General features: G+C 39.1%; 1 protein-coding gene across 1 annotated transcript in view; it reads right to left on the bottom strand.

Moving 5' to 3' along the window:
- Window positions 1-318: 318 nt before the first annotated feature.
- Window positions 319-14,702, bottom strand: part of IMPG2 (interphotoreceptor matrix proteoglycan 2) — a 98,632-nt gene continuing 84,248 nt past the window's right edge. Inside the window, exons 15-19 of the mRNA XM_054481508.2 lie at window positions 10,472-10,682; window positions 8,662-8,850; window positions 7,083-7,293; window positions 6,481-6,560; window positions 319-4,672 (exon numbers count right to left, since the gene is read on the bottom strand). Coding sequence (XP_054337483.1) covers window positions 4,660-4,672; window positions 6,481-6,560; window positions 7,083-7,293; window positions 8,662-8,850; window positions 10,472-10,682 — 704 coding nt within the window. The 3' untranslated portion in view covers window positions 319-4,659. The remainder of the gene's footprint in view (window positions 4,673-6,480; window positions 6,561-7,082; window positions 7,294-8,661; window positions 8,851-10,471; window positions 10,683-14,702) is intronic.

Here is a 14,702-nt window from a genome sequence, read left to right on the forward strand (position 1 = left end):
ATCAGTTTTCTTTCCATTCCTACCTTAAGCAGATGACAGGGGAAAAAAAAGAGAGTTTCTAACAGTTTAAAAGAGTAAAGTTTAAGAACGGCCAAATAATGACCCATCATCATTAAATACAACAAAATTTGAGGCGACACTTAGGCTCCAAATTAATCTCCAGTTCTCCTAATCTTCACTTCGCGAAGATAAATCAAAGAAAGATTTTCATTTTCACACAGTGCTTACATAGCATGTGTCTTTAAATGGTCATTACAATTCAACTGTTGCTAAGAGCTACAATTTTCCTTCTAATTGACAAAAACAAATGTAGACAGGTTCTTGAAAGTGATGTTTATTACTAATGAAAATAGTACAGTTGTATACATAGGAAAACATCCTTATTTATTCATAAAGACTTTAAAATGTTTATTTCTAATTATCCAATAATAAGACTAGAACATTTCAATAAAATAGTACAGTTAACATGAATTTATTTGATTCAAACTCTGGATAAAATGTCATTAAAAACAAGGTGAAAAAGAAAAGTCCTTCATTATCCATACTCCATATTAAACATATATTACGGTATGTACACTATTGCTTAAGTATCATCACATAGTCCTGATATATGAAAAATTATACCTGTATTCTCTGATACCACAATTATTTTTTCTATATATAATCTTAATCTTTAAAGAAGTAATTAAATATGAGAATAAAAACACCAGGATGAAGAATCATTTAACCTAGGCTGTAGCTATAACTGTGTGGGCTGAGAGCAGTGTTTTTAACCAGTCTTACTATCCTGAGGGGAGTGGTTTAACCTGTCTCTTATTAACTCATAGCAGTAGTGTAAGGTTTTACAAAATGCATGACTCAAGGAAATTTCCAGGCAATTCTTTACATCATGGTACCCTCCCACATTTCCACCTTCCGCCAGGATATCCTTTGTGGAATACAATGCAATGGATTTGAGAATTGTGACCGTCACATCATTTTTCTGCATTTATTACACAATTGGGAGAATAAGCTAGGATCTTGACTCACTGCAGCTGGATTGTAAATGAGGAAGGCTGGCCCCACCCATTCCTACTGGGAATTGTTAGAAACGTTTTAGAAAAAAATAAAACAAAACAACCCGTTTGGGGTTTGTGTTTTTGTTTTTTTGCTAAAACATCTCAATTTAATAGTTATTCTACTTCATTAGCTCTTTCATTATGGAATAAATATGTTGTCTTCTCTTCCCTTGCAAAATGAAAATTCAATTCAGAGACAGAAAGATGTCAAAGTACCCATTGCTGAAAACAGAAATAACACAAAGCTACCAAAAAAATCATGAAATGGAAGTCAAACTTATAAAACAAGCACACAAATGAATAATTAGTTCAGGTATCATACTTCAGCCAACCTACTTTTAGAGCCTACAAAGAATATTTGTGCAGTTTCCAGCTTTTTGTTAGAGGTAATATTAAGTCAGAGTTATTCAAACACATTACAACTTAGTGTGGCAAAAAAAAAAAGAAAAGAAAAAAGAGAAAGTGGGAAGGAGCCAACCCATGGTGACAGATAATGCAGAAGAAAAAACAGAAGGTGAGAATAAAATCAGGTAAAGCCTGCACTTGTTTTATTATATAAATTAAATGGGGCCAGGTGCGGTGGCTCATGCCTGTAATCCCAGCACTTTGGGAGGCCAACGCAGGTGGATCACCTGAGGTCAGGAGTTTGAGATCAGGCTGGCCAACATGGTGATGGTGAAACCCCGTCTCTACTAAAAATATAAAAATTAGCTGGGCATGGTGGTGGGTGTCTGTAACCCCAGCTACTCAGGAAGCTGAAGCACGAGAATCGCTTGAACCCAGGAGGCAGAGGTTGCCGGGAGCTGAGATCACCCCATTGCACTCCAGTCTGGGTGACAGAGCGAGACTCCATCTCAAATAATAATAATGATAAAAATGGGACTTCAGGCCACATAAATGTGAACAAACACCCTTAAACCATTGCAATGGTGAAAATGGAGCCCTATTTATCAAATAAATTCCCCTTTATCCATAACCCATAGAAAAGGATAGTGTATGTAATTCAATCATAAAGGCTACATCTGTAAAACACCACAGTATCTTACAACCTTTTATAATAACATTTTTAAAATGGTTATTTACCATGCACTTTTATTGCTAACTGCATTTTATTATTTTCACATAAGGTGATAGTCTTGTTGAATATTATATTTTTAGGTTAAGAAGAACGTTCTAATACTCAGAAAATTTCATTCCTCAATTGTGCAGTGTAAATGAGAGTTCAGCCTAAGTCTTTTAAATGATGACATGCCATTAAATCACCTTCGAGGAAGGTCTTTTAGAAAGAAGCTCTTTAGGGGTAGTTTTTTCCATCAAACTAATAGCTCCTTTAGTGCTTTGCTTTGTACATGAGTGGATCTTTGCTGGGCAAACTGTTCTTCAGCCTTTCAACGGTGGTTCAGCTATAGCAAAGGTAGGACAAAAGTTGTATTCCTCAACTGAGGCCTCCTGTTCATTCCCTGATAGTTGAGGGGTTCCTTTACTCTTCCATTTCATTGGTGTGGAGCAGACATTCATGAAGAGCTAAGTGTTTTGCTCTTGCATGAAAAGGTCATGCAAAAGGAAATCAGAGATGGTGACGTGTGTCAGAATTCCCAAATTCCCACTTCACTGCTTAGTTTGTGGAAAACAACAACCCTCATTTGGCTCAGTTTGTGCTTCTCCTAAGTGTTCCGCATGGTGACCTGCCCTAGAGGGATTTGTGTCCATCTGGAATTCTTCCAGCAAGCACACATTCAAAGAGTTGCATTCTAAGGTTAATTTGTGATAAAATACACTTTCATCTAACACGTAGTACAGGAAAACAGTTTACAATCTTAAACAGAAAACTTTGAAAGTTTTATAAATAAAACTAAGCATTTAGTAGTGACAAATATCATTAACACTTAAAATGTCTTAAAGGTAATTATCAATTACTTTTCAAATGGGCCCAGTGGAAAGTGTCTAATTATCCAATATTAAGACTAGAACATGTCAATAAAATAGTGGAAAGTGTACCTATACTGAACTGTTAGAGGATCCACTATGTGAGTAGGGAATGAAAGGAAATACTAGGATAAGGGAGCCACCGTGGCGCACGCACACACACACACACACACACACACACACACACACCCTGTTATCCATACATACTTTGCAAAATACCTGGCCATCTTCAAGGCTTTCACTAGCTTTACTGTGGCATGCGCTGAGCCCAGATATTTAGTTTCCAGTGTCCTCATAATGAGCAGAATTGGCAGTCATCAAGTTGAGAAAAAAAAGTGAACCAAGTATTTTATCTTATGGTCAGTTTATACTGGTTATTTATATCTGGTCAGAAATAAATCAAAATGTTCAGAATTGTTTTTGGCAAACATGAAGACATCTAGCATAAAGTATCTGCATTAATAATAACCTATTGCATATGCAATTTAATATCATGATGATGATTATTTGGCCTCCTCCTCTCCCCCTCCAAAGCAACTCATTCAAAAAAAAACACTAGGGGGAAAGAGGAAAATTTCCATTTTCTGTCAAAATTTATATAAGGTATGGACTTCCTATCTGTTCAGTGTTTAAAATATTTTAATTGTAATAGAAGCTTTGCCCCGTTTTGTATAAGCAGGAGTTAATTTAGACAGGAGGTATTACACAAAGGAGAAGCAATGAAAATGAGCTAATCTATATTATGTGAGGTAGTTAAGTGCTGTTTTCCAAATTAATACACTAGGAACTAGAGGAGAGACAGGATTTGCCCAAGACATCTTTAGATTTCAGAAGCAATCAGGGAACCTCAGTCCAGCAATCAAGAAACAAAATATATTCTCAGCACTGGGGTCTTGACCCGACACTCACTCCCTCCCTGCCCATGTGATTAAATTTGTCTTTGGATTAATGGGAATCTTCTAAACTTTATATATGTATATATGTGCATTCTTCCTGAAAACTAAAAAAAAAAAAAAAAAGGATATTAACACAGTTAACATAACAATAATGTGGTCTTGATTAATATGCTCAGGAAATGCAAAACACTGATAGAAGCATAAAAATACAACCCTAATTCTATCCTGCAGCAAAAAAAGTTTGCTTTTTCTTTAGCAGTTTCATCAATAAAAGAATTTTATTTAGATGAATGCCTGATTATAAACTATCCATTAAGACTATTTCAAAGGTTTCCCCTTCTACCCAACAATAACAAATATGCTCCAAAATATTCCCTTACTAAGCCAGACTTCTCCATGTAAGAGTCTCACCTTATTTTCCTATTGAGAAACCCGAGGCACAGTTCTTAGGAGACACCCCCAATGATTCAGAAGCAGACAGCAACTGCAGCCCTAACTCCTAGGTCCAGCTTTTTCTTGTAGAATACTTTCCAGAGTTTATGTAGTTTTCAATTTATTTAAACACAGCTTTCAGTCTTTATAGAAATAAAAATGGTAACATCTCTTACTACGTTCTGAAAACTTAAGCTGAAAAAAAACCAGTGTGCCCTATATTTAATTTTTTCATAGAAAACTCTTCTTCCAACAGTGTTTAAAATCCAGGTTAATTATATGACATAAGTAACAAGTAATCTCCGTCTTCTCTAGGCTTCTAATCAGTTTCAGAACAGGAGTTTTGGTTAAAGCTCTTCCCTGCCATGAAAACACAAAGAGCAATTCAGTAAAAAAAGCAAGAATGTAATAATATGCAATTATTGTCATACATCACTAAGCTATACTCCTAAAATCATGAATACTTTCTATTTTCTTCTTTATTTGGAGGAAAGTTGTTCTGTTCTGTGCTAAAAATTTTTTTAATCCACTCTACAAAGACCATGTGGTGCTTTAATCCTGAATCAAATCCATTAACATGTTTTGGGCTACCTGATAGATGAAAACTCTGAAACTAAGCGAAAACTGAAAATGCTGTTTGGATTACATGCCTGACATCTTTCCAATGTCTTATTCCCTCTGTGAACCTCCTAAGGTTACAGAGCCTGTGTAGACTTTCTTTTGTCTCACAGGGTCTTCTAGTTCAAATCCTCTTTGTTTCATAGACTCTGTGTGTGTATTTTAATGTTAGACAGTGCACCAGAAGAAACAGAAACATGTAGCCAATCTGCCTATTCCCATAAGGCTCTCCTGAAGCCTTCCTTTGGATGTCTTAGCCTAGAAAAGATGCATTTTTAATTCAGTGAACACATTCAGTCAGGTAGCTTTGAGAGGCTTCTAAAGGGTCGAAACATTCATGTTCTTTCTATTGGGTACTACTGAAATGGAGCTGTGGGTCATCTGCTGGCTGAAGATGCAGAGATGAATGGATTCTCTGGTTTGAAAGGCAGACGCCTGGTGATATTGCTCTGGCTGCATTCAGCAAGACTGGCAGCACCTCCTAGGAGCCAAGTCAGATGTTCAGAGATTTTTAGAGTTATTTCTACCATGCACATGGAATTAGAAAAGCATCTTTCTCAGTTTCCTCAGTTATCAGTTTGTCCCTTCTCTTACAGAGGAACCATGAGCAAAGGAGCCACCTAGCAGAGAAAAAGAATTTTGAGTAAAGGGGCAGGGGTTCCCCTCAGGGCCATGGGTGTTATTGTGACCCTTCATTAATTTCTCTTATAAGCATGCATGAATTGCTCTGATTTTTCTCTTCTAAAAGCCAAGCCAGAAGATACCTATCTGGCCCTCCATGTTACTTCCACGAAGGCAACAGTAGGACCAACTATCAATACCAAACTATAATCCTACCCAATACTCTCAGCTAACGCCCATTATCGCCTCTTTTCAAGATAGTTTATTTTGTAACCTATGTCTACTTATGGATTGTGGGAACAAAGAAAAAAATTACAGACAATTGCCCAAAATGCATCCTGAGAAAAGCAAATGGGAAAATTAAGATAAACTTGATAGAGGCAAGAGATACAGTTTAATGAGATTTGTAATTCAAAGCATACTGAAAAGTATCTACAGAGATAGAATTGAAAGAATATGTTGAAATATGTGAGGATTTATGGCTACTCAAATGTTCTTCAAAGGAACTATCTATGAAAAATATTTTATGGCATCAGATCAATCAGATCACTAGTGAGATCTATGATAACAAGAGAGAAAATATGAAAAGACTATGTGTAGTCCAGGTGTCTCTAGTCCAAAACAGACAGTATCTTAGTTTTAAATCTTCTCTGCCACTGGCTATCACTGTCATCTTAAGTAAGTCCCTTCATGTCTCCAAGATTTCCTTTCCTCAAATAAGAAACACTCAATTTACAAAGCCCTTATAAGGAAGAAATGAGATAATCTGCCTGGACATGCATAAACTTTGAAGAACTCAACAAATGTTGGTTATCACGGAGACTCCTGTCACATGGACGGGAAATTATGTGCTCACTCAGGTGTGACATTACTCTAGAGCAAACTGTTAAGTCTGTAGGTCGGGGTAGGGGGTTGTTTCAAAAGCTTACACTTGTTGCTCTCTCACAAAAGCTGCAAACTCAGGATCATTGGCATACAGTTCCAAAACTCTCATTCTCTCTTGAATTTCCTTGAACAAAAAAGAAACAACAGGCCACACATTGCATCAGAAAAACCTCAACAGCCTTTTAAAAGGGGTTCTAATTTTCATAAGGAATTGTTACATTCTGGGCTATTCAGGAGTATGCTATAAGAAAGAAGTGCAGGAGTGTGAACTTTCAGGGAAATGGAAGGATCTACATACACTACTCTGGATATTACATGTCCTGCTCTAAATCAGACATATTTCTAAGGAAGAAAGGGAGGAAGGAGAGAGTACCAGTTAATAATGCAACAAAAAAAAAAAAAAAAAGCTCCATTGGGTGGGAAATAAGGTACTGCTTAGAATTTAATACTCTGTGCATATCATACTGACTAGGAGATACAAGGTAAAAACCAATTACTAAATATTTTTTACACTTTCTTAAAGTCCATGTGCATGCACACATACACTCATACACACCCCTACCTGCCACCCCCCCCCCCCCACACACACACACCAGCAGTAGCTGCAACAGCAACAGTACAGCAACATAAATGCAAAGTTTCCCACCTCTCTGGAAAGCTCACTGCTCTCATACATCTGTCTGATTTCTTCTCTGCTCAGCCCACCAACCATGTCTCCGCTAGCGGAGCTGTAGAAGGGATGCTGAGGATAGGGTCCCTCATACTTCTCACATCCAGCCCTGTGACTTTCATACACGGGGTTGTACTTCACAGCATTCTCAATGGATGAGAGGCTGTCAGGCTGCCTGCTGGAGCCACTGAAAGAAAGATATGATTGATTCAGGCTCTTGTTTGGACGCTCAACTATGTGGAAGACTATTTACCTGGGACGAGATTTATGTTGAAGAAAAACAGGTGCACTTTACACAAATGGTGGGACATAACTGTGAAAAACATCTAGATCAACCTCAAAAATTATTTGTCAAGTGTTATCATTATGATTTCCTCACATCCATGGCAAGTGCCCTGTGGACTTGTTCCATGTCTCATTCATCTTATTTGCCACGGTGCCTGGCATTCATAAATGTTGGAAACTATGTCTGCCAGTAGATGGTGCTTCATAAACTGTAGCTTCATCATTCCCAGAGTTATACACATTGAAAATCAGTGTGTAGCCATGCAGCAAATCTGACTGAAATATAAATATTAGGGTCTAGGGGAAGCAGAGCCTCAATTAAATTCAACTCAGGTCTACACATATTTACCGAGCATTGATTATGCACATAGGACTGTTCTACACACTGCTGATACAAATAATCTTTTATCTCTGCCCTGGATGAGGTTACAGTCTAATGAAAAGTCAGACACAATAAGAAGTATAATAACAATGATAGAGGTATGTCCCAGGTGCTCCAGGACTTAGCCAAGTTGATGGTGAGGGAAGGTAAACTAGACCTCAAGTTGTAGCTCTTACAGACTTCAGACGCACAGAAGCAAAGTACTATGTGTGATTATGATCCTTGAATCCTTAGTCTAGCAAATGGACCAGGTTTTATTTCCCCATTAATGAAGCAACACTCAACTAAACAGAGAATGAGATTTCATTTATTGACAGACCCTTACCTAGATTTAAAATCTGGCTTATTATCACTAGTATGAGCCAAAGAGGAGCAAGTTGTAACAGATCTGGTCCTCCCTGAAGGGAAATTCATCTCTCCTATCTCATCTCCATCTTTGCTTCTCCAAATTCTTTCTGGCCATGAAATAGGCATTCTGGCCACACTCAACCATGCCTTTCCTTCAATGAGCCTTGAAGTTCATGCATGCCTCCCTGACTTTGCTCATGCTCATTCAACCAGCTAGAAAGCATCCCAGCCCAAACGTAGCAAATGTCTACTCTTTCCCTCCAGCAAATTACCACAGCCATCATTAAAACTTTTAAGACTCTTTCCCCAGGCAAAACTTATTTATACCTCATCTAGGCTCTTTAGCATCTTATTCTTAGTACTAATTCTGTTTTTCTTTAATTTGACACCCCTTTGAGGACAAGGACCATGTGTTTATTCAAATTCATAGCTCTCTTCCACCCACCCAGCTCCTTGTCCAATATTTGGCACCTGGTAAGTACTAAATAAATGTGTAAATGGAACATTGTATTCCATTAGAGAGCTCTTTTCCTTATTTACCTGAACGGCCTCTCTCTTTCACTCCTGTCATGGTGTGCTTGAAGAGTCCTGATGAAGAAGTAGATGATAGCAGAAAAGATGACAAGAAGTCCAACCACGGAGGCAATAGTGATGCCTATGATCACGGGCTCAGACACAAATTCCTCACAGTGCTTGCCTCGGTACCACCAGTTCTCACCCACCCGGCACCTGCAACCAACAGTCACCAAGTCCGATATCTGAATCACTCTGCTCACACTGACAGTTAATAGCAGAACCTTCTGAGGGACTAGAGGAAAGTAGAGAAATAAATGCTGACCATGTGAAGCTTCATAAAGAGTTGAATAGACAGGTTAAAAGATCATACAATTTAAGGCGGTGCATAAAGCCCAGCACAGACCTAGTAGGTCCTCAATGACTGTTTGAAAAAAAACTGAATAGGTTTAAGGAAAAAAAAAGCTAAATATGTTTAAGGAAATTATTCTACTCCTTAACATCCTTATTTATGGATAACCAAAAAACAAGCTTAGGAAGGGAAGTGACTGGCATCAGGCCATACAATTAGTCTGCTAAAGAACTGGGCCTAGAATCCAGGCCTCCAGACTCCCCATGTCCTTCCAGTATGCTAAAGATATACTTCAAGCCCTAAAGCCACAGGGAGAGGAAATCACTGCTTTTCTAGGTAATATTAATTTCTCTGGACATGAAGAGACTGTTTTTCTCCTTATAAACTTTATGCTTCTTCATATAGAAGAGTCTGGATTATTTCTACTTATTTCCTGTTTCTGGCATCTATGCCAACATTTGCCCATTTTGACCTTGCAAACTTTCCTCTACTTTGTGTTTCTCCTCCTTGTTCTCACCATCCTCTCCTCTTCAACCATGCAGCTTTGGTTGTGTGTGGTTGGAAAGTTGATTTGTTTGACTTTGTTTAAGGGGAGTGAGCAGATGACAGTCGGGCTAACTGAATCCGCTCATCTTCTCATTGGTTCTACCTTTAGAAAAAGGATCTCAGATGTACTTAAAGAAAAATGTTTTTGTCACCACTTTGAAAACTTTAAATACTTGTTTTTCTTTATCTTTGAATGAATACTAAGTAGGAATAAGAGGGGCCCAAAACCTTTAAAAATATAATTCAAATATAACAATAAAATTCATTTTCACTTTCAGATATAGAGGAACGTGATCTTATGCCTAAACCTCATTTGAATGCCAGTTTCCTTATCATCACCATTAAAAACTATAATACAAAGATCTCCATCTGCTCCAAGTACTCAGTAGGACTTTTTTCTTTTTCTTTTTTTGAGACGGAGTTTCAATCTTGTTGCCCAGGCTGGAGTGCAGTGGCACGATCTCAGCTCACTGCAACCTCTGCCTCCTGGTTCAAGCAATTCTCCTGCCTCAGCCTCCCAAGTAGCTGGGATTACAGGTGCCTGCCACCACATCCAGCTAATTTTTGTATTTTTAGTAGAGATGGGGTTTCGCCATGTTGGCCAGGATGGTCTCGATCTCCTGACTTCAGGTGATCCACCCACCTCGGCCTCCCAAAGTGCTGGGATTACAGGCTTGAGCCACCACACCCAGCCAATAGGGCATATTTAGACAATTTTTTTTTTTTACAGTTCCCTAACAGCATAAATTACTGAATTGAAATTTGGGCCTATTAAACAACTCATCCTCACATGACAGTTAGATGGCTCCCATCTATTGCCTAGATATAACTTCTATAATGCCTACTATAATAAGTATCCTAAAATTACAGGTGCAGGCCCCTTTTCTTTAGAGGAAATATTTACAGCCTCTAAAGCCAAAATCTGTAACTACAACATACCTACAAATGGCCCCGTGCCCAGGCATAATGTCACACTTTCCATCATTCAAGCAGAAGTCAGGCTGTAGGTCACAGAGACTCTGACAGGGCCGTTCTTCCACACTCAGATATCCAGGGAAGCATCTGCACTTTGCCTCTCCACTCCAGGGGTTGACCAGACACTCCGAAAATTCATTACAAGCCTGAAATTTGCAAGGGTTGGCTTCATCACCTAAAACATTAAACAAAGAATAATGCAAGAAAAGGCAAAACACAGAAATTGAGGTATACAAAGCCCCTCATTAAAGTTCTCCCCCAAAGTATATGGGACAACCCCTTTCCAGAACCATTAAAGTACACCATCGCCACCAATACCACCCACAAAAATTCTCACTCATCCTAGATTGATAAGCTTTTGTCAAATTTTTGTGCAACCCAGAGCCAAATCATAAAACCCTATGACCTATCTAAGCCTTAACATGTTTTATCTAGGGAGTATGTAGAAGCTTTAGAAATCCATGCCATGTAATTGTAGATCTAAGTTAAACACAATAGTAATTGTAGATCCAAATTAAATACAGTTTTCATGGACCATTCATTTCCACCAACCCCAATCTGCTGCAGTTGACCTTCACTCTACATACACTGCTACATGCCTTGCACAATACTGAGAACATGAATGGGGAGAGAGAGCTCAGAAGAGAACTGGTAGGAGCCTCAGGGATGGGTATAGCCCAGTAAGAGCAGCCTAGGAACAGTCAAGATTTGTGAAAATCAATGTTAGGAAAATAAATCAGCCCTGCACCTCCTGAGGCCATTTCAAACAAAATATTTTTGCCTTCATAACTTAATTTTTCATTGATAGGGTGAGGGAAAATGACTATTTTTAAAAACTAATTAGGATAGTAATCAGTCAAAAAAGATATAAGACATTGACCATGAATGGGCCTTCCATCCTGCCACAGTTCCCACATGTTCTTCACTGGTCAATGGTAATCTGTGAATGGTAAGTGGGCAAATGGTGACACAGACATTGAAAACAGAGAAAATAGGTGGAAATGATCCATAGACTCATCTGTATTAAAAAGTATAAAGTTTAGCTAGAAGGCTATAGGGAATAAAAAGAAATAGCATAGTCTCTTGGTTTCCAAAATAATGGAAGGATCTACATACATAATGTTTTGAAAAGCAATGATTCCCTTGCTGCTCTGGAAATTGAAGACAATTTTGCACAAGTCTGTGCCCTTGGAGTTTGGAGGATCACTGAAGTTGATCTCCTTTGGCCGCATGTGGTAACAGGGGGAATGTACTGAGTTGAATAGTGTCCCCCGAAGTTCATGTCCATCCAGAACCTCAGAATATGACCTTATTTGGAAACAGAGTATTTGTAGATGTAATCAAGTTAAGAAGAGGCCATACTAGATTAGAATGAGCCCTAATGCAATCATCGGTGTCCTTATAAGAAGAGGGAAATTTGGACACGACAGAAACACACAGGAAACAAGGCTATCTGTAGACAAAGGCAGATATTAGAGTGATACACCTATAAGCTAAGGGATGCCAAGGGATTGCTGGTAAACATCAGAAACCAGGAAAAGGTAAGGAAAGAGTCTTCCCTAGGTCTTTCAGAGGGAACAGGGCCTGGCCAACATTTTGATTTTGGACTTCTAGCCTCAAGAACTGTGAGAGAATAAATTCCTGTTGTTTTAAGGCACCTAGTTTGTGGTACTTTGTTACAGCAGCCCTAGGAAACTAATACAGGGGACCACTGCCAAGATGCTGACATAACAGGAAAAACATACAAATGTGTTGACAGGTGGGAAATTTCTACAAGGGAACTGCACGGCCAGATTTCACTGTATATTTCCTAAGTCTTCACATCTTTATCCGGGTATTCGTTTTGTGACTTTGTAATCAGAAAATAATCTGATCCTTACCCAGCAGTGAGGGATAGGAGTGTCCACAGGGGTGAGGAAGATGGTACTGCATAGCTCTCCTTTGTTAATGGAAGTTCAAGAGCTTCTGAGACACTGCATGTGAAAGTAAGTTAGGCAAGAGTCAAGTCAATCTTGTCTCTAGCCAATCTTGACATAAAGTACTTTAATCTGAAGGCCTTTAACTAAAAATATAAGATTGAATATCCCTTATCTAAAATTCTTGGGAGGAGAAGTAGTTTGGATTTCAAATTTTTCAGATTTTGGAATATTTGCCTTTACATAATGAGATATCTTGGGGATGGAACACACGTCTACACAAAAAACTCATTTATGTTTCATATACACCTTATACACATAGACTGAAGGTAATTTGATACAACATTTTAAGTAATTTTGTGCGTAAGACAAAGTGTGTATATATTGAACCACCAGAAAGCAAAGAGGTCACTATTTCAGCCACCCATGCGGACAGTCTGTGGTTGTTTGGCATCACCATCATGTTGTGCACGGAAAAACTGTATCACTCCAAAGGGAAGTGTGAGAGTCTTTTTTCCCCTGGGCCCTCTGAATAAACTGTTGTGCATCTGTGTTTTGACTGCAACCCATCACATGAGGCCAAGTGAAGAAATTTACCCTTGTAGCATCATGTCAGTGCTCAAAAAGTTTCAGACTGGAGCATTTCAGATTCCAGATTTTCATATTAGGAATGCTTATCCACTAATACATGTAGTAAAATGATCCTATTTAAAAATTTTGAAACTCTGTAACCATTCTGCAGGTATATGTGTCTGAGGTGAGAAAAATAGAGTCTATCTTTTCTATATATTAGGAAAAAGATACAGCCAGAGGAAAAAGATAAAATATAGCCTTTTTGCTTCCAGGCCAAGGAGAAAGACAAAGCCTAATATTTTAATCATGTAAATAAAAGTCTGCAGTTTCAAAGTCTCTTTCCACTCCTTTGTGCTAGTTAAGAAAGTGTGCCCAGGTAGCTAACTGTATGTTTGGAAAAGTGCCTTAATGATTCTATTGGGGAAACAAAGATAGAGTTGGAGGTAAATTTAGGATGGGAGACAGGGATCTAAATTGTGGAATTAATTACAATCTGGTTTTCTAGGAGCAGCTTACAAGAAGGATAGATGGGTCCAGAAAAATGAGAGTAGAGGAAGATGTGAAGACGGTCTGGAAAGACAGCTTTATGGCCTGAGCAACATCATAGCTGGCTGGGTCCTGGGAAAGAAGTTGGCCAGTAAGAGATGCCCTTGAGAGGGTAGCAGACGAATTTTAGGATGGTTATGCCTAACTAATATTTTTAAGCCATCTGCCGTGCTGAGATAAAGCCTTCTCCATTACCTTCATACCATCAGCAAATGCCTGATAGAATCAACTGCATTATGTTAGAGGTGCTTTGAGCAGACCAAAAATAGGACTGTGATTTGCATTAGGTTAACACCACAAGAGTCAAGACTCATGTGAGATTGAAAATTCAGCAGAGAAAACTCAGAACTGGGGAGGATTAAGAGATATTTAAGTTCCCTAACAATGCCCAGAAATACTGAGGAGTTGGGGGAGCATAGATGCAGGTTTTATACTGCACAGGGGTGGGGCTAATGCCAGCTAACTTGAATATTAAAAGTAAAGGCGAGCTTATAAACCTTGATGACATTGCATGCAGCTGACATGTGAGTTACATACAAAACTGAAGTAAGGTGGTGGCTGCCAAGATGGCCAAATAGGAACAGCTCCAGTCTGCAGCTCCCAGCGAGATCAATGCAGAAGGTGGGTGATTTCTGCATTTCCAACTGAGGTACCTGGCTTATCTCATTGGGACTGATTAGACAGTGGATGCAGCCCACAGAGGGTGAGCCAAAGCAGGGTGGTGCGTCACCTCACCCGGAAGTGCAAGGGGTTGGGATACTCCCTCCCCTAGCCAAGGGAAGCCATGAGGGACTGTGCCATGAGGAACAGTGCATTCAGCCCAGATACTATGCTTTTCCCACTGTCTTCGCAACCCACAGACCAGGAAACTCCCTTGGGTGCCTATACCACCAGGGCCCTGGGTTTCAAGCACAAAACTGGGCAGCCATTTGCGCAGACACCAAGCTAGCTGCAGGAGTTGTTTTTTGTTTGTTTGTTTTGTTCTTGTTTTTGTTTTTCATACTCCGGTGGCACCTGGAATGCCAGCAAGACAGAACCATTTACTCCCCTGGAAAGGAGGCTGAAGCTAGGGAGCCAAGTGGTCTAGCTCAGCAAATCTCACCCCCACAGAGCCCAGCAAGCTAAGATCCACTGGTCTGAAATTCTTGCTGCCAGCACAG

This window comes from Pongo pygmaeus, chromosome 2, assembly GCF_028885625.2.
Source record: "Pongo pygmaeus isolate AG05252 chromosome 2, NHGRI_mPonPyg2-v2.0_pri, whole genome shotgun sequence".
Taxonomy (NCBI): domain Eukaryota; kingdom Metazoa; phylum Chordata; class Mammalia; order Primates; family Hominidae; genus Pongo; species Pongo pygmaeus.